The 19,662-nt window shown below is 42.9% G+C and overlaps 1 protein-coding gene across 5 annotated transcripts in view; it reads right to left on the reverse strand.

Annotated features, from left to right (window-relative positions):
- Positions 1 to 19,662, reverse strand: part of GRIN2B (glutamate ionotropic receptor NMDA type subunit 2B) — a 958,742-nt gene that overhangs the window by 685,069 nt on the left and 254,011 nt on the right. For all 5 annotated transcript variants that reach the window (XM_033935222.1, XM_033935224.1, XM_033935223.1 and 2 more), the window contains one exon: positions 30 to 628. In XM_033935222.1, coding sequence (XP_033791113.1) covers positions 30 to 628 — 599 coding nt within the window. The remainder of the gene's footprint in view (positions 1 to 29; positions 629 to 19,662) is intronic.

Consider the following 19,662-nt stretch of genomic DNA (forward strand, 5'->3'; position numbering starts at 1 on the left):
CCTCTTACTCCCACCAAACAGTCCCCTACCTGTTCAGCATATTGGATTGGTAAATACGTTTCTCCTGAGTGTTGAAGCAGCTACTTTTGGGTTCTGGAATAAAGTTGTGCTCAGATAGCATAGTTGAGGCAGCCGTGATGATTATAGCGATCCCATCCCTGATCCTGGCAGGCAGGTCATAGTCCCATTCATCATATGATACAGAGATAAGTCCAGTGGGGTATTCTGCAGGCACGGTGTCTGTGTCTCCTGCCACAAGGCTGGGCACAATCCATGTGTAGCCATAACCCGTCAACCCCACAGAATGGGCTACCTCAAAAATATAGGTGGCTTCTTCTTTTGTGCAGTAGAGAAGGATCACAGGGCTCTGAAGTTTTTTCAGCTGGTTTTGAATTTTGGAGTCACCGTCATCTAAGGACATGTCTAGCAGAAGGACATCCTCCAGCTCCCAGCCCACAAAGCTATTCTCAATAGTACTACGCACTTTGTTCACAAAGTCCTGGTAACCGGGGAAATAGGTCGTGACAATGGAGAAAATGTACCAGTCATACTCTTCCATGATGTTCAGCATAACAGAAGCTTGTTGTTCAATGGAGGGACCAAACTGGAAGAACATGGATGAATCTTCCTGAAAGAAATACAAGCAAACGAGAGGTCATAAGAAGGTAATACAGTATGCTGATTTGGATGGCTCTATAGATAAACCAAAGAATATGTGGTCTTTGGTCTTCAATCTCAATCTTTGAGGGCAATCAATGGGTCAGGTTTTTATGATATCCCTAATGAATATGCATGAAAGATTTTCATAGAATGGAGAAAGTAGGCATGTAAATCCCCTTCATACATATTCTGTAGAAATATCCTGAAAATCCGACTCATTGGTGACACTCAAGGATTGGAAGCGACTGCCAGGACCTCAGAGTATCCTATTATGTAAACTAGACAGAGAAATTCTCAACTCTGGTGAACAAGAGTTGCAATCGCACTATAAAGTACCTGAAAAAGCTTAAGAGTAGTTCATATTGCTGGCCAAAGTCTAAAGAAAAAGCATCAACTCACAATGTAAAGGTAATGAAAAATATCCAGGAAATAATTAGACTTCTGCTGGCAGAAACTATTTGGGCAACGGTTGAAGCAGCTGCACTGTGTGTGCTGCCTCTGTTATTGACAAGCTCGAACATTCTGCACAGAGCACCATGTTACAAACACAAAGATTTTTGGGTAAGAAAATATGCTTGCAAACTGAAGGGGAGGGGATGTAATCTGTGAATATTCAACATTACAACAGCAGTTGCAAAAAGCTGAGTAGCATAAATGTCATATTCACAAAGAGAATCTTCCTGCAAATCAGAAAAAACATAGCCTTTCTTACATGAACCCTCTGATTGACTTCAAAAGGATAAACCATTTTGGGAAAGTAGGATGATGTCGCTGTTATGCTCTTCTGCCCTTCTTATTTAAAGATGCTTTTGAATCCTAGAAACTCTGTTAAATTACAGCCAATACCTTTGTGCAGAAATTCCTGCTTTTTTCTTGCCCATACATTTTTAAATGATCTAGGCCCCGATTCACTAAAGTCAGCGATCATTGCTAAACCTGCTTTCACAGGTTTAGTGACGATCGCTGCTAACCGACCCGATTCACAGAACGGCCCACCACATGTTTTTCCCCTCGATTGCCCATTTTCCAATCCGTCCTGCAAATTTGTAAAACCCCATGCAAAATAGCCAAGCGATTGATTCACTAACATTTGCTTGGCTATTTTGCATCAGGTTTTATGATCCTAAAATCTGACTGCTGTACACCTGTTGGTATCTGTTACTGACAGTTCTGCCAGGGGGGGGGGGGGGTCTTTTTTTTTTTTTTTTTAATGGCTCAGATATTTTGCATGTATTACACACGCAAAATATCTGCCCAACAAAAAAAAGAAAAACTCTCCCGAACGACCCATGACAAAGTCCCTTGCTCCTTCCCTACCTCCCTGAACCCAAAAAAATACCCCCGCCGCCGCCAAAATTATGGCAGGAGGGATCCCACTCCCTCCTGCCACCAGACGCCCAACGCCAACGAATGGCAGGAGGGATGCCCACTCCCTCCTGCCAGCAAAGACCATCCTCACTCGGCCCCCCCTCCTCCTTGTTACAAGGGGGAGGAGCTTAGGTGGTTAAATTCGGAATATCTTATTTAACTGCCTCCATTGCTGTAATAACTATAGTTTATAGTAAACCAACCTTTATAGTCTGAATCTTTATGAGAAGTTAGAGATTTATCTCAATACTGAACTAGCTCTAAATCACTTAACTAGTGAGCTATTTTTATGGGGTTCTAAAGGCTGTTAGAGTTGTAGGAGGTATAAGGGGTTAGAGACTAGTGGTTGTAGTCATTTTGTAATGAGAAGGTAGGAGAGGATTAATTATGGCAGGTTACCTTCTGGGCTTCAGTTTGGTAGGTTAGAATGCAGTCCAGGAACTGCACAAAGCAGTGCACCCTTGGCTTGCATCTTAGGCATCGTGCTAAGCAGTGATGCACTGCTTAATGCTTCACCTTAAATGGCATTGCAGCTCGGTTCTAAACTGTTAAAATAAATTGATTTTTTTTACTCTTTCAAAATGTACAAATGCAAGGGGGACACACAATGAAGTAACACGGAAATACTGTAACCATTCTAGTTTACATTCTTTTTTTTTTTTTAATGTTTATGTATTATGTTTTCGTTATTGTTAACCGAGTCGCGCTCCTTTTGGTTGAAGACCCGGTCTATAAAACTAAGGCTTACTTTAGTTAACCTGTCACCCGTTCTCAGCTCGTTAGGGAGAACGGGATGAAAATGAATTAAATAAATAAATAAAATTTACTAAGCTGCAGTATGCACTAATGTGTGCGCACATCGGGTTCTAAAGCACTACTACGGCACATGCTGAGGCATCCCATGGTAGTTTGGGGGACGGGTGTGCACTACCCATGTGCTAAAATATAGAATTTATTTGTTTAGCGCTGGAGACGGGTCTGGGAGTGGAGAGTAGGCGTGTCCTGCACCAATTGGTCAGCACAGCTACATCGCTGCATGTTAACCGGCGTGAGCCCTTACCCTCTACAAACGGGTGGCAGCAAGGGCTCGCACGCTAATGGCCGGAGAACATTTGAAGATTGCATTTTCTTCTAAGATATTGGGTTTCTTGCTCGATTCTTCACTCTCTCTCTTCAATCTCAGGTTCATAACACTGGTCAACAAAAAAAAAAAAGTTTTGGTTTGCTACTGAGTCCCTTCTTTAAAAATAGTGGGCACAAGAAGAAACGAAATGTTTTCCGTTTTAGCACCTCAAACTTGGAATGCCCTGCCCCTTTATATAAGAAAAGAAAAAGACCTCAGTTCCTTTAAAAAAGTTTTAAAATCCTTTTTATTTAAAGATGCTTTTATTACTTAATGATTTAACACTTTATTTAAAATTTTTCATGTTCAAACCTCTTAACCCTCTAAACAGATCCCTTGCCCCCTCCTATGTGTTTTTACCCTTTATGTTTTTTCTATTTTAGATTGAGAATACTGTAACTGTGCCCCCCTTTCCTACTGTATCTAGTTAGTCATGTTACCCCTTTAGTTCTAACATTGTATGTTATAAATTATTGTGGTTTTTTTTTAATTTATTTTAAAACTTGTTAAAAATTTTGTTTCTAATAGAGTCTGTTATCTCTTATGATGTTTTAAATTGTACATCGCTTAGAAATTGTTATAGGCGATTCATCAAATAAAATTGAACTTGAACTTAAGAAGTGTTCCTAGTTAATTTAGTGGCGCTGATTTCAGTTCTGTAATTGAAATTCATCTAGCACGTCAGGTTTCTGAGATACACGTTACTGATTTTTTAGACAGTTTGCTATATCGGCACAATATTGCGAGCATGAACTGTGTCCCACCAGACTTGTGTTAAGGAATTTACTCTGAAAACAAAAACAAAGATAATGAGACATGCTACAGCATATATTTACGCCTCTCTTAACCCACATAGAAGTGATGTCAGCATGTTCAGAAATGGTTGAGACGCTTGCTTTTACGCGTGCATTGTACATTTCTCTCTCTTTGCAAGAACCAACAATAGTCTGCCATCATACTGGGATTGAACTTTCCCTATCCGCTTTCCATCACCTTGATATCTTGATGAAATCTTTCCCCATGCTCATCGCTGACATCACCAAGATTGGGTGGGAAGAAGTCGAGGTGAGAATGGAAGAAGTGCATTTTAAGTGACATTCTGGCACCCATTAGCTGATATGCTGTCAGCAAGTTCTCCACAAGCTCAGCATAATTCTCTGATCTGTGATTACCAAGAAAATTCTGAACCAGCACGAATGCTGTTAATCCGGAATAGCAGACAGTGTAGTACACATGAGGTGCCCACGCTTTATCTTAGCCGTCAACTTTACAGCCAAAATAATGCTTGTATGCACTTTGAAGTCTGCTGGACAGATTCTTTCACTGATCTTGTGCAGTAAATTGTCCGCAGACATAACAGAAATTATCAGGATGATTAACACAACCTTGTCTGTTCATAATAATTATAATATCTTAGACAAAACCAAACAATATATAAAAATTCACAGGTAGAAAAAGCAAAACAATCACATTTTAGTAAAAAAAAACTTTCAAATTACTGGTATATGTGATTGACGAGCTGTCCTAAAATGCAATATTGTGTTACAGAAACAGTAAAATACCGACGCTCCACGGTAGCATTATTGATGAAAATGACATAAGCACAAACTGACGCATAACTTAAAAACCGGATGTGATAGATGAAAACTGTTTTCAGATTTAGAGTCAGCATGTGGCCCTTGTTAAGGTACAAGTGACAGAACTCCAGTAGCAAAATGCTTGTTGACCAGTGTAAGTAGTCAAAATAATGTTTTTTTAGTCTTCGAATGTTGAGAAGGGTTCGTCATTTATTCTATCAACAGCACTTTGCCACATTGGTACAAGCTATTATGTTGGCTCAGTTAGATTATTGTAACTCTCTGTGCATTTGCTTGAGTAAGGGTAATCTAAAAAGATTGCAACTGATTCAAAACACGGCAGCCAAACTGATCTTTGGCAAAAGGAAGTTTGACCATGCTTCCCCACTGTTAAAATTTAAGGGCTCCTTTTACAAAGGTGCATTAGGACCTAAATGCGCGGAATAGTGCGTGCTAGCTGCTACCACCTCCTCTTGAGCAGGCGGTAATTTTTCGGCTAGCGTGCACTATAGCTAAAAACGCTAGCGCACCTTTGTAAAAAGGAGCCCTAAGTGTGCCAGTATACTATTCAAAATCTTACATGGAATTTTTACACCATTAGTTGCTCTTTCATTCAACTCTGGGCTGCAAAACCAATATTTTTTTTATATGTTTAAACTTTCTTTCCCTTCTTTCAAAGGTATCAAAGCTGTAGGTTGTATTTCTCGATCTTTTACATATACTGTATATTTACGACTATCTGGAATGACCTTCTTTCTGAGATTAGGACACTCTTTCCCCTTCAAACCTTTAGAAAATCTTTAAACACATCTTTTTTTTCCAACAGTCTTTGAATGATTGTTGAAATTGTGGTCTGTATAATAAGTATTATGGCAGGTTGTTTAACTCAGAATTTTTTAATTTATTCTGGGTTTCTTTTCTATTGAACTCAATCTGTAAACCGAGTCGAGCCCCTAAGGATTGGATTAGTTTGGAAACTGGCACATGGCCATCAACAGGAATAATGGAAAAATGACTCCATTTTACTGTTGCACCAAAAATGGCCTTAGCGAACAGCAAAGTTAGTGCAGGCTACTTTTTAGCATGGCTTGGTAAAAGGATCCCAAAAATTATTAAGCAAAATGACCAAATGTACACCCCCCCTTTTTTTTTTTTTACAAAGCCGCATTAGGCTTTTTTATCGCCGATCTTGATGGTATTAGCTCCAACACTCCTAGAATTCCTATGAGGGGCAGAGCTAATACTGCTGTGGCCAGCGATAAAAAAGCCTAATGCAATTTTGTATAAGGAGCCCATATAGAGTGATCTAAGCTTAAATAATAATAATAACTTTATTCTTCTACACCGCCACAATCTTGCGACTTCTAGGCGGTTTACAGTCAAGACAGCTGGACATTCAGCGAATTACAATATGCAGATAGTCAGGAAATACAGAGAGCAGAGACTTTAAGAAAGCAAGAATATAGAAATACAATTTGCTGAGCAAGAGTATAAGATATACAGTTTGGTTGGTAATGTCCAAGAGGACCTGTTTGGAATAAGCCGCACATTTCAGAAAATACAGCGAAAAATTACGATATGATAAATACATCATTGACACTCATGCTATCCCCAACCTACAAAAAGGATGACATTAAAGAGACATGTGGGAGTGTGTAGTGCAATGGTTAGAGCTACAGCCTGAGGTTGTGGGTTTAAATCCCACAGTGCTCCTTGTGACCCTAGACAAGTCACTTAATCCCCAGGTACATTAGATAGTGGGAGCTCGCTGGGACAGTTAGGGAGAAAATGCTTCGAGTACCTGAATAATTTGTAGTCCGCATAGAATTGTAGGATATGTGGAATATAAATGATAAAAAAAGAAAGTAAGGAACTTTAGTAAGAGATTTTTCAGGAAGAAATTTCTCTAAAAGAATATTATTCAGAAAAAAATGTCTATTCCACTCAAACAAGACTAAGTGCTTACAGGGAAATTTAAGGAAACACGTAGCTCCGTTTTATGAACATTCTATTTTAAAGTATTTTTTTTATCGAGGCACATTATTTGGAGATACATTTATGCAATACACTACAGTGAAAACATTGATTTCCTCACTTTCACCCAGATGGATAACCCAGTCCGTCTCCACTTTATTTTCTCTCTCTCTCTTCCCCTCCCCCCCCCAAAAAAAAAGCTTCTTGTATTTCCACTAGTTTGCACAAGCGCTCACCCACATTGGGTTTCCAGTGAAGCAGAAGTCAATGGCTCCGTCTGCAACTTGCTCCTGTCACGTCTCCCTGCAGTTCACCTAATTGATTTGCAACGTTAAAGTGATTATTGATTTTTTTTCTTTCCTATTAAGGAGGACTTTATGATCAATCAGCACTTAAAAGATATTTAGAATGAGATGGCAGTGGAGTGGCAAATCTAAATTCTTGTCATCACAGGATTTTAATCCAGCCTTGATTTCCTAACTCCCATTCTAATGTCCTCTGGTACTTGACTCCTAATTTGCGCTGAATGCAGTGGGCATGAATTCTGAAAAAGGCAAGATGAATGAATCAGGTACAATTGTAGAGAGTGGCAATCATGACTGTGTTTCATCTGTTATGTGATAATGTGAAAATACCCTGTGGATATCCTATATAATAAAAGGTTAGTGGCGCATGCGCTTTTAAAAAAGCGTGATTACTGAGGCCTTGGTGTGTGATCCGTGGCCGTGTTCTATTTTAGAACCCGGCCAATGAGCCCTCACCAACCTGAAGGAAGCTCAGCAGACCTCCCGCCCTCACCTCACCAAGCTGGAAACAATACCTCCCGCCCTCGCTCACCGCTGCTGTCGCTGCCACTGATCCTCCTCTTCGGGCCAGCCTGCGATCGTGGCCGGCTTTGGCGGGCCTCGCGGGCCGCTTTCCGGCCTCGGTGGCACGTTCCCTCTGACGCACGGGATCGCGTTGGGGGGAGCGTGGCGTGCTTCCGGTTTGGGGAGCGGCCTGCGAAGTTCGCTGGGGCCGGCCACCACGATCACGGCCTGCTTTGAAGAGGAGTAGGCCAGGTAAGCAGGGGGATTAATTCAGGGGGCCATAGGGAAAGGGAAAGGAGCCATGGAGAGATAGGGAGAGGGAAAGAGGGCTGCTTTGGGGGGGAGGTGTGCTAGGGACAGACAGTTTTACTCTGGGGGGAAGACAGAAGGGCCCATGTAGAGACAGGGAGAAGGAAAGGGGGCTACTTTGGGGGAGGGGTGTGCTAGGGTGAGACAGAAGGGGCCATGGAGAGACAGGGAGAGGGAAAGGGGGCTGCTTTGGGGGAGAGGTGTGCTGGGGGGAGACAGAAGGGGCCATGGAGATATATGGAGAGGGAAAGGGGGCTGCTTTGGGTGGGAGGTGTGTGCTGGTGGCAGACAGCTTTGCTCAGGTGGGGGGGGGGAGACAGAAGGACACAGACAGCAGCCAAGGAGAGAGAGATAAAGAAACACAGACAGACAGACACTCTATTCTAGCACCCGTTAATGTAACGGGCTTAAAGACTAGTCTACATATAACAAGAGATAAAAATCCCAAACCAGGAGAATGCAAAGATATAGGGCTCCTTTTACAAAGGCGTCCTAGAGGTTTAACGCGTATAATAGCGCATGCTAAACCACCAGACGCACTAGCCGCTACCGCCTCCTCTTGAGCAGGCGGCAGTTTTTGGCCAGCGCGGGGGTTGGCACGTGAGGAAAAGTCACGCGCGTTAACCCCGCTAGCGCGCCTTTGTGAAAAGAGCCCTTATGCAGATGTACACAGTCTTAACCAATATACAGCACGGATCCATATAGTAATATTTAGTAGGGCCATACATTAGTAGGTAGGTTACTCCGAAACCCTGCAAAGTACCTGGTGACACATCACATTATGTTAGGTTAAATGAAAAAAACACACTGTTCTTGCAAGGAACGGTGACTTCTGTTTGATGAAATTATGTTTCACTATATCAATGTGAAATGTCAGGCAAATCTGTAGTGATTGCTTTTGCTATTATATGCTAGATGAAATGGCCATCAGAAATGACAGGATTTCATCGTTTAGCACAGTAGTAAGATGGCAAGAAGTGATTTTGTGCTTTACACCAGCCTTTATCTTCTCTCAAACCATTTTCTCTCTCCATAATAGCCTCTTTTCTCCACTTCACTCATGCAACATTCCATAACCACCTCTCTAACTTGTTGTCATTGACACCGCAAGGCCTAGTCCTTTCCCCCTCACCCCCCATCATCTTCTTGATCCCACCATTGCAGCCACAGTGCTTGCCCCAGCTGAAATGCCCAATAGAAATGATAGGCTGCCAGTGGCCTAAGTATGATCACTTTGGCTCAAGTGCAAGTTTTCAGTTTGAGCTCTCCCTGACCCTCCCTCAAATACACATTCATTTTCATGCCATCACACTCACTCTCCCCTCCCTTCCCTTGTCAGAACGCATTAATAATAATAAGAATAATCAGTTTATATACCGCAAGACTGTAAAGTTCTTTTATTGTTTTTATAACTATTGTAAACTGCATAGAAGTTGAATAGAACTAAAAAAGACACTAAAATGATCAAAATAGTGCATAATAAAATGTTTACGAATTAGCTGCCTAAATACTTTGAAAATAGATATGTTTTTTAGATGTCTCCTAAATTCCCCATAAGTGTCAGTAAGCAAAAGCAATTGTTCTAAATCCTTACCCCATAACGCTGCTTGATATGAAAAAAGATGTTGATGATGTTTTTAATTTACGTCCTGTAACAGGCGGAAAAACAAAATTCAGATGCGAGTTTCTCTTTTGTCTGTTGGTTGCAAAAGAGAAAAGCTCAATTATATATTTGGGAGCTAAACCAAACAAAGCCTTAAAACAGAAGCAACCAAACTAAACTTCACCCGCGCCTCCATTGGCAGCCATGTCACATCACACTCTGTCTTTTACCTCCTTCCACCAAGAAGAACATTGCCAAGCCTCTCTTCTCCTTTCCCTCAAACTGAACTTTACCTCACTCTCTCCCAATTTTTCTTTGATGGACCAGCCCTACTACTAGATGGAAATTTATGAAATGGTCCGTCCGGTCTGCCAATTCACTTTTTCTTCCTTCCCCTAAGTCGATCCCACATGCCTGTCCCATGCTTTCTTGAATTCAGACACAGTCCACCACCTCTTTTAGGAGATTATTCTTTGCATTTATCACCCTTTCTGTAAAAAAGTATTTCCTTAGATTACTCCTTAGTCTATCACCTCTTAACTTCATCCTCTGCCCTCTCATGCCGGAGCTACTCTTAAGTGAAAGAGACTCATCTCATGTGCATTTATGCCACATAGGTATTTACATGTCTTTACCATATCTCATACTTTTGCAGATATTAGCAGAAGTTTGTTGTCCTGAATATTACAGCGGGAAATGAAGGTGAAAGTTTTTGAGAGCAATAAGTATTTGTAGCAGAGATTAAGGAGTAATTAGGGGGGGGATTACAGTATTCCAAGTTCTAGAGGTGAGAGGCTGAATCATTCATGTGTGTGGTCAGATAACTTAAAATAAAAAAAGACTATAGGAGGTGTAGGAAGCCATGTGCTTCTGATTGAAAGATAAGTGTGACTAAAAGGAATGCCCACAAGGTAAGGGGGGGGGGGAAGAGAAAAGACCAATAGGGACAGAGCTTAACAACAGGTTACAGAGAGCGACCACATCTTTGCTGACCCATCAATGCAAGGCCTGTACAAGTGACCGTGAAATAAAGAAGGCAAAGAAAAGATCCAAGCTCAGTTGAGAGAAAGGAATGACTTACAGGAGTGAAGCTTATACAGGTAAACAAGAGTGGCTGCAGCATGCACGGGACTACATTACACACACTGCATTGCTTACACATCTTGACAGGAAATGACTGCAGCACTAGAGTTCCAAGAAGCGAAAATAACTTAGAGCCATGTCATAAAGCTAGTATAAGGCTTCTGAGGGCAGAACATGGTGCATTTGTAAATTTGGTATGAATTAAATTCTATATGCTTTGCTGGGATATATTTATGCATTGTTAATATTTTGATATCGAGCGTATTAAGGTTGAAAGAATATTTATAGAGCACTTTTATTAAAAAGCATTAAGTGGGCTTAGCGCATTTTAACATGGGACTTTGCCATTGGCTAAATCTATTTCTAAAGTGATCCAAAAATACGCTGGGGGGGTTTTCCCCCCTTTTTGTTTTTTTTTGCAGAACACACACTAATTTTTCCATTACCTCGTTGCCCAAGCACTTTCTGCCTCCTATTTAGGAGGTGCCGAGTGTACCTGCGTTAAGTCCGCATTGTCCAAGCAATTCTCCACCCATGATATGCTCCATCTCGAAAAAAAATAAAATTGTGCCCTGGATGTATTTTAAAATGTTCAGGTCTTAAGTCCGCCCTAGTCCCGCCCACACCACAGCTCTAACATGCTCCTTTGGGATTTAGATGAACTGCAGATGAACGGCATAGAAATCCATCTAGAAAATGAGTTTTCAAAATAGCAATTTGGAAGGGTTTGATGAAAGAAAACATCTATCTGCCCCTGTATGCCACTTTAGGACGTTTTTCTTTTTTGAAAATTAACTCCATTGAGGCATTAGCACACTATCTCGGGAAAACTACAGAATGGACTGATTTAGCTTATCCAGAATGAAAAACAATACCCCCCAAAAAGAGAACTCAATGCTTAAGATACAATCACTGATATTAAGGTATGCCAAAGAGCAAAGCATGCCCTGCGAGTGCGATGGCTTCCTGAATCTAATCAATGTGCAATAATATAAATTATAAATTAATAGGGAGTGCCCTCAGACTGAAGTTGAAAGCTCCAAAGAGTAACTCAGATCGAGCGACTAATGCATACCAGAAGCAAAGCCAGCAACAAGCAGACCAGTGGCGCACCATCATCTGGGCGCCCCCATGTGCAACTAAGTGTAGAAATCAATAAACTAGTGAAGACAGTGTTCACATAAGTATACAAGGAATGCCAAAGCAAAACATAAAACTCGCAAGGCATACAATGCCTCAATTGCCAAGCCCATAGACCAGGGGTGCCCACACTTTTTGGGCTTGCGAGCTACTTTTTAAATGACCAAGTCAAAATGATCTACCAACAATAAAATTAAAAAAAAACACAAAGCACACTGTATGCATAGAAAATGTTAATCATCATTCCTATTCCAGGGTTTTTCAAAGAGGTCAAAGCAGATGACTCTAAGCACTATCACCTCAGTAACAACCATACAAAAATAGACAAATATACCCCCTCCCTTTTTACTAAACCACGATAGCAGTTTTTAGCGCAGGGAGCTGCGCTGAATGCCCAGCGCTGCTCTCGACACTCATAGGCTCCCTGCGCTAAAAACCTCTATTGCGGTTTAGTAAAAGGGGACCTTAGTGTAAAATATAGACAGCAGATATAAATTCAGACACATTTTGATCACTAAATTTAAAATAAAATCATTTTCCCTACCTTGTCTGGTGATTTCATGAGTCTCTGGTTGCACTTTCTTCTTCTGACTGTGCATCCAATCTTTCTTCCCTTCTTTTAGCCTGTATGCTTCTTCTCCTCCAGACCTCATTCCTTCCCCCCAACTTTTCCTTCCTCTTCCCTGCCCTTTCTTTCTCTCTGCCTCCCTTTCTTTTTTTTCTGTTTCTCTTCTTTCCTTCTTTCTCCCTGCCCTCCCCCAAGCCACTGCCACTACCATTACCATCGGGGACCAGGACCCAAACGCCACCAATAACAGGCCCCAAGCTCTCCCTGCTTCGGCCAACCAGCATTCCTCTCCCCGACCTCAATTCTGCTGTCGGGAAGAGGAAGGCTGATCAGCCCAAGATCGTGATCAACCTATTGGGGGAAATGCTGCCGGGTCCTGCCTTCGCGGAAACAGAAAGTAGGCAGGACCCGGCAGGAACAAGAACAAATGCTTCACTAACCTGTCTCCCGCATTAGCCCGTAGCGAACGCTTGCTTCAGGGCTCTCAACATGTGCGTGCAGGCTTCCCTTCTCCCCCCCCCCCTCCCCGGACATAACTTCCGGTTTCGGAGGGAAGAGAAGAGAAGCCTGCACGCACATGTTAGAGCCCGGAGCATAAGTTCGCTAGGGGCTGAAATCTCCAAGCCGGTTTTTTTGGTTTTTTTTTTTTAATGTTCAGCAGCGGCAGATGACAGCTGGGCGGACCGCCCAGCTAAAAGGCCCTAGGGAGAACACTGGAGAGGAAGGCTGATCGGCCCATAGATCAGGACGGCAACACGAGTGCGATCGACTCGAGTTGCCTTCCTGAGCTACTGGTCGATCGCGATCGACGCGTTGGGCACCCCTGCCATAGACCCTTTGGTATAGCGGCATATAAATGATGTAAATAAATAAATAAATGTCTCTGCCCCTACAGTAGCCACATTCTCCCACTCCCTCCCTTCACCCCTTAGTTCATCTCATCCTCTGCTCTCCTCTGATCTGATATCTTCCCCTTCTCCTCTTCCATTACCCCATCCCCATTTCTTTCCCTCCCTCCCTTATTTCTAACCCTTCCCCAACACACAGAGTCGAACATCTCACCTTTCTGCCTTTTGTTTTCCTCATTCACTCACACATACTCCCCCTGCCCACATTTCATCGGCCGTGTTCTGGCATCTTCCCCTTCCGTCCTCAAATCCCTTCCCTAAGTCTAACCTTCCTACTGGTGTTCTAAATGTCTACGGTGGCAGTGAATCCCAAACACTGCTCCCCACCAGGCCTGGGCTATCTACTGCAGCCTGCCTCTCTGATGTACTTCCTGTTTCCTCCAAGGTGGGCCACAGTAGAGAGGCCAGGGCCTGCAGCAGTGCAGTGTTTGGGAGCAAAAACAGAAGTTGCCTGAGCATATCAGGGTGAGGGAGAAAGATAGAAAGAAAGAGGGCTGATGTGTGTTTGCAGATTGAAAAGAAAGTGACAGACAACAAAATTATGTTTGATTGTCAGTCAAAAAAAGAAAACAAGTGTGTGAATTTTAGAGAAATTCCCCACAGGTTTACAAATTTTTTGGCTTTCTCCTCAGACAATAGGTTTCTCACAGCTCTCTCCAGCTGCCAGTTCTCTTATGTCCTCAAACAAGGACTTTCTAATGAAGCAAAACTCTGGTGAATTGGATATCTGGTTGAATTGATTCATAATCCATCTCTATCAGGAGAAAAAAATTTGAAGTGAAGTGTGTTTTGTTTTGTTTGCTTTATTTTTGTTGTTACAGTAGCACTCCATTTAAAGGGGGGTTTATAGCATCAGATCTTGTAAGGAAAACAACAGGTAACTGTTCCCAAAACTCTTATGAAGTAGCGAAAAGAAAGAAGGAACACCTCACCTCAAGAATGCAAACAGTACAGCAGGAGAGGCAAGGGAGGAGTCCAATCAGCCAAGGAAATCAGTCTTTATTGAAAAATGCAGTCCCAACAAGGATCCTAGTTTCGGCGTCCAAACGGCACCTTCCTGATGGGACACTGAACTGACGCTGAAATTGTATTGCACACTTGAAAAGTGACATACAATGCTCAGGCAAAATTGCTCTCTGTCGTTGATCAGTGTGGGGGTGGTTCTTTCTGGCAGGAGGGCTTGGGCTCTCTCCTGCCAGTGATCGTGGGGATTCGAGTAGGAGGTCTTTCTGGCAGGAGGGTTTGGGTTCCCTCCTGCCAGTGATCACAGGGGTTCAGGATGGTTCTTCGGCATGAGGGCTTGAGCTCCCTCCTGCCAGTAATTGTGGTGGGGGTTGTCTGGCAGGAGAGATTGGGCATCTCTCCTGCCGGTAATCACGCGGGTGTTCTTCGGCAGGAGAAATTAGGCATCTCCCCTGTGTGGGGGGGGGGGCACGACGGTTCCCAGATCCTGTAACCAGCGTTGTTTTTTTACAGACGCCGGTTAGAGAATCCTGCTTTTAGGCGAAGGACTGGCCCCTCCTTCGCCTAAAAGGTCTTGTTTTGGCCATTTGGGACTTGGGCAATTTTGGGGTTGGGAATGTGTTTTAAGGATAGATGTAGTGGTGGTTTGGGCGATTAAACTGCTGAACGCAGAGGTAGACCATTATAAAAAAAAAATTAAAAAAAACACTAATTTTGGATGTTTTTTTTTTTTGAGAATGGACATTTCCCTACTGCCTACTTTCTGCGTCTAAGGCCAAAAGGGGACTTAGACGTGTCTTTTGATTTTGCCCCTCCATGTATGTTAACCTGTAACCCATTCTGAGTTCATTGGGATAGAAAATGAATTAAATAAATAAAAATTAATAAATAAAAACTAAGTAAGCAAGGTGGTCGTAGACAGCCCTGACAGTCTATAATCCAACTTCTGTTTCCTCTGTGAATCCAGTTTCTAAACAATAAGCTACCTGGCCGTAATATGTTGTTTGTGAAATATGCGATATGTTCTCTTCCATAATCTTGCTTGAATAGGTGATGGATATAATGGCGCTAAGGTACTTTTCATAATGTTTCAATTTCAAGAGAACCGTGGGCAAAAAATAAATTCATTGCAGAGGAAAGAACTGTCATCTGTTCTTGAAACTCTCCTTTATAATGGCTACAAGAATCATTAACTTGTGGCATCATGGCTTCTTGTGGAGAGACGCTGGCTCCAGCGGAGAAAACAGACAATGGGTCACAGACAATATTGGCTTAACCTTCTATATACCCTCTTCTTTGGCATGAGATTATGATGTTTGAACAATAACATGTCCTAGAATCACTTTTCCTATCTGAAACTACAGAAAATGTAAAAAAAAATTGAGAAATTGAAGTATTTTCCCATCACAATGGGCTCTTACACATGAACACTCTTGGATCAGAAGCAAAAGTACAACATAATAGCATTTTTCATAATATTCGAGTTCAACGGGGGACTATGGATAGAAAATCTAGGCAGGGGATGAACTATCACCCATTCTGAAACAATTTATGATAAAATGGCTTACTGCACAGATATTGCTTTCACAAATTAAAAAGAAGCAGGATCTAGGACTGTTTCTTTGTGGTCTGTTAATCACTGCTGGGACTTTCCTCACTCCACCTCCCTTTTTCTGTGAAATCACTTTTAAATAATAAAAGAACTGAATCAAAGGAGGGGGCTCAAAACTGAAAAGAGCTCTGGAACAAAGGGAAGGAATGAGTTCAGCCCCTGCCCCCCTCACATCCTCCGGCCGGTCCCACCCCTCCCCCTCGCACACAGTGGTTACCACCAGTAGGTACAGAGATAATGGGCTAGATTCACTAACCTGCCCGATTGTGTCCAATCCATGGCAGGCCAACCAATTCACTACGGGTCCATATTCAAATGGGCAATCAGAGGAACGCCCCCCATCGACCGCACGGATCGCTGCTGAGCGATCCCAACACATGCGCAGACCATCTTCTTTGCCTGTAGATGGTCTGCACATGCGTTCTGTTATGCCCATGGCTGGCCAGGGCATGGCACATAGTCATTTTGGCTATTAGGTGTAAATCTTCATCTACTTGCTTTTTAGTATCAATCCTTGCCTTCCAGACAATTAGGCAGCCTTTCGTGAGAACAAGTTGTATCAACTTGTATCATATCTCTTATACTGTTTCATGTCTTACCAGGAAGGGCCGAGGAAGGTTTCTCATGGTACTGTAATTAGGAAGGGCCTGAGCTCATTCCATCTGTGAGAGTTAGGAGATAAGGGGGACACCTGTTGTTACTGCAGAAACAGCAGTGTCTGTGTGTGTGAGAAATTCAGCATTTGCTGTGCTATGAAAGACTGAGAGTCAGACTGGATTTGGAATCTTGCTGCAGCCTCGGGAGCCTTGGGTTGGGTCTCTTCCCTTGATCAAACAGATTCCCAATCAGTATTGGAAGGGGGCTTGCCAAACATGGTGATGTATTTTGTTTGATATCTATTTCTTGTACATTATCTGATGTCTATCTGCATTGCTTGGTATTATCCGATGTATTATTTGATGTGTATATAATAAAGTATCATATTACTCCGACGCTTTGGTGGAGGTGACTTCTATATGCCCTTGATATAGAAATACGTGGCAGAACACGCTCCATACTGAACGTGACCATTTATTTTTTCATCAAAAACGGGACATCTATTAATATTCAGTCCCGCCCCCAATCCCGCCCAAACCCCAACCCAACCCCCAATTTCTTCCATTCATTTTTCATGTAAACACAATATCTTATTATTTCATAATGGTAACCATAAAATTAAAAAAACACAAAGCACCCTATACACAGAGAAAATGTAAATCATTTATATTTGGGGGGTTTCAAAAATGTTACCTCAGTAACTATAGAAATAGACAAATATAGTACAAAATATAGACAGCAGATATAAATTCTCAAACCTGACACATTTTGATCACTAAATTGAAAATAAAATCATTTTTCCTACCTTTGCTGTCTGGTGATTTCATGAGTCTCTGGTTGCGCTTCCTTCTGACTGTGCATCCTTTCTTTCATTTCCTTCTGCACTCAGGCCCAACAATTGTTCCTTTCTATTCCCTCCCTCCTTCCTTCCTATGTCCTTAATACTCCCAGTGCCTCCTTCCTATGTCCTTAGTGCCCCCAGTGCCTCCTTCATATGTCCTTAGTGCCCCCAAATCCAATGTCAGTTCTCCTTTGTACCTTTGTTCCAGGTCTCCCTCTCTCTCCCTCCTCTGTTATGATTTTGCCTCTCTCTGCTCTTCCTCAGGGTCTCTCCCCCTCTGTCTGCACCTCCCAAAGTCCTGCTTCTGCCTCCTGTCTTTCCCCTTTGGTCCAGGCCTTTCTCTCTCTGGTCTTTCTTCTACTTACAACCCCCCCTTTTCTCTGCCTCTTTTTCTCCTTCCTTCCTTCCTTCCTCCCTCCTTCCTATGCCCCCCTCACTGCCTTCCAGCCTTTGTCTCACCCCCTCCCAAAAAGCCTGCCTGCCTACTTCCTCCAAAGCCAGCCTGCCTACCTCCCCCAGAGCCAGCCTGCCTGCCTGGTTCATAGTCTTACGCGCGCTGACAAACGAGCGTCGACAATTCAGCACAAGACTTCAGCGCGCCGCAGGAAAACCTTCTTTTAAAGGGCTCTGATGGGGTGTTGGTGGGGAACCCCCCCCTTTACTTAATAGGGATCGCACTGGTGTTAGGGGGGTTGGGGGGGTGTAACCCCACATTATACTGGAAACTTAACTTTTTCCCTATTTTTTAGGGAAAAAGTTAAGTTTTCAGTATAATGTGGGGGGTTATACCTCCACGCCCCCCCCAACAGTCAGGCAACGTGATCCCTATTAAATAGAGTGGAGGGGTTCCCCCCACACCCTCCATCGGAGCCCTTTAAAAGAATGTTTTCCTGCGGCACGCTGAAGTCTTGCTCTGAATTGGCGGCGCGCTTTTGTCCACTTAGTTATAATATAGATATTATTGCTTAACACAATATGCACTCCCATTACATCTTTTATGCCATTATCTGTGTATTCCACCACAAAAAGGAAAATGCAACCCCATGTATAACAATGCAAAACACAAAAAAAGTAGGGAAGGGACACGGTACATCAGCCTTAAGGATAATCAGTTTATTGAAAGCATATAAATAGCTAAAACATATACAAGAGATAATGTAAGCCTATCAGAGAGTCTTTAATCCTCTTTATGCTGGGAGTTTTTAGCTGGATTTGAGAAGGCCAGTCTGCTACTAGAAGAACTACACTGGCTGCCAATAATTAAAAAAAAAAAAAAAAAGAGTTCTATTTAAGATCGCTTACATGGTTTACAAGGCAATATATGGAGAGAGTTCTAATGGACTAGTATCAGATACCAAGGTCACGCACTCTTTTCATAACTCAAGGGCAATACAATGCTTCAAACTGACCTTCCCTTCTCCCCATCAACGGTTAAAGCTATTTGAGTCTACTTTCAAATTCCAGGGACCCAAAGCAATGGCATAGCAAGGGTGAGAGGCGCTTTGGGCAGTGGTGCGCCTCCCCCACTCTCATCTCCCTCACCCCCTGCTCCTTCCCCGATCCCGGCTGCCACATGTGTCCCCCTCCCTTCCCTTTCCCCATATCTCTAGTTGAAGTTGTTGCTTGCAGCGGTCAACAATGTGCTCCTCATGACCCCATCAGCTCTCCCTCTGATGTCACTTCCTCTGTGTGGCACCCAGAAGTGAGTCAGCGGGAGAGCCAACGGGGTCACAAAGAGCACATTGTTGACCACTGCAAACAACAACAACTTCCACTAGAGGTATGGGGGAAGGGAAGGGGAACATGCGTGGAGAGGAGGAATGGGAAGAGACGGGGGTGGGGAGGAGGAGGGGTACCGGTCCCCCTGCCAACATGGCACCCGGGGCGGATCACCCCCTCATCCCTCCTTATTACGCCACTGACCCAAAGTCTAGAATAGCCTACATTTTTTTGTGTTGGCTCCCCGCTTACTACAATTTCAGGAACATGTTAACATATCTCTTCCCATTGTAATCCATTAGAAGCCTACCCATTTTATCTGAGAAACCTTACTGGAACTCAGACCACAATGAATCCTAGCAGAAAACTGTGAGATATAAGAAATTGTATGGTATGGTGTGGTAAGTGCTGCAATGCATAGCTGCAAAGGGTGTTTGCATGTGGGTGGGCCACAGGCAGTTCACCCACTTAAGTGCCAACATTAAGGAGCTAAAATCTACACCTGCCTCTTGCATGGCGCTTAAATGTTGGTGCCCAAATGCCAACTTAGGCTCTATTTTATAACAGAATCTTGGCACCTAGATGTCATTATAGAATACTGTCATAGCACACAGATTTTATAAAACTGCCCACAGTGATGTCCAGTTATTCTTTGGGAGGGGTGATTATGGGCTCATTATGATTGCTGAGTTTTGTTATTTAAATCACAGGGTGGCAGTCTATAGGTCTGGTCTGAAAGTTAATTTAGAGGGAGGTTTGGTGGGCTGAAGGTTCACCTCAGATTCCTAATATCCCTGAGCACCTTCTT

This window comes from Geotrypetes seraphini, chromosome 2, assembly GCF_902459505.1.
Source record: "Geotrypetes seraphini chromosome 2, aGeoSer1.1, whole genome shotgun sequence".
Classification (NCBI taxonomy): domain Eukaryota; kingdom Metazoa; phylum Chordata; class Amphibia; order Gymnophiona; family Dermophiidae; genus Geotrypetes; species Geotrypetes seraphini.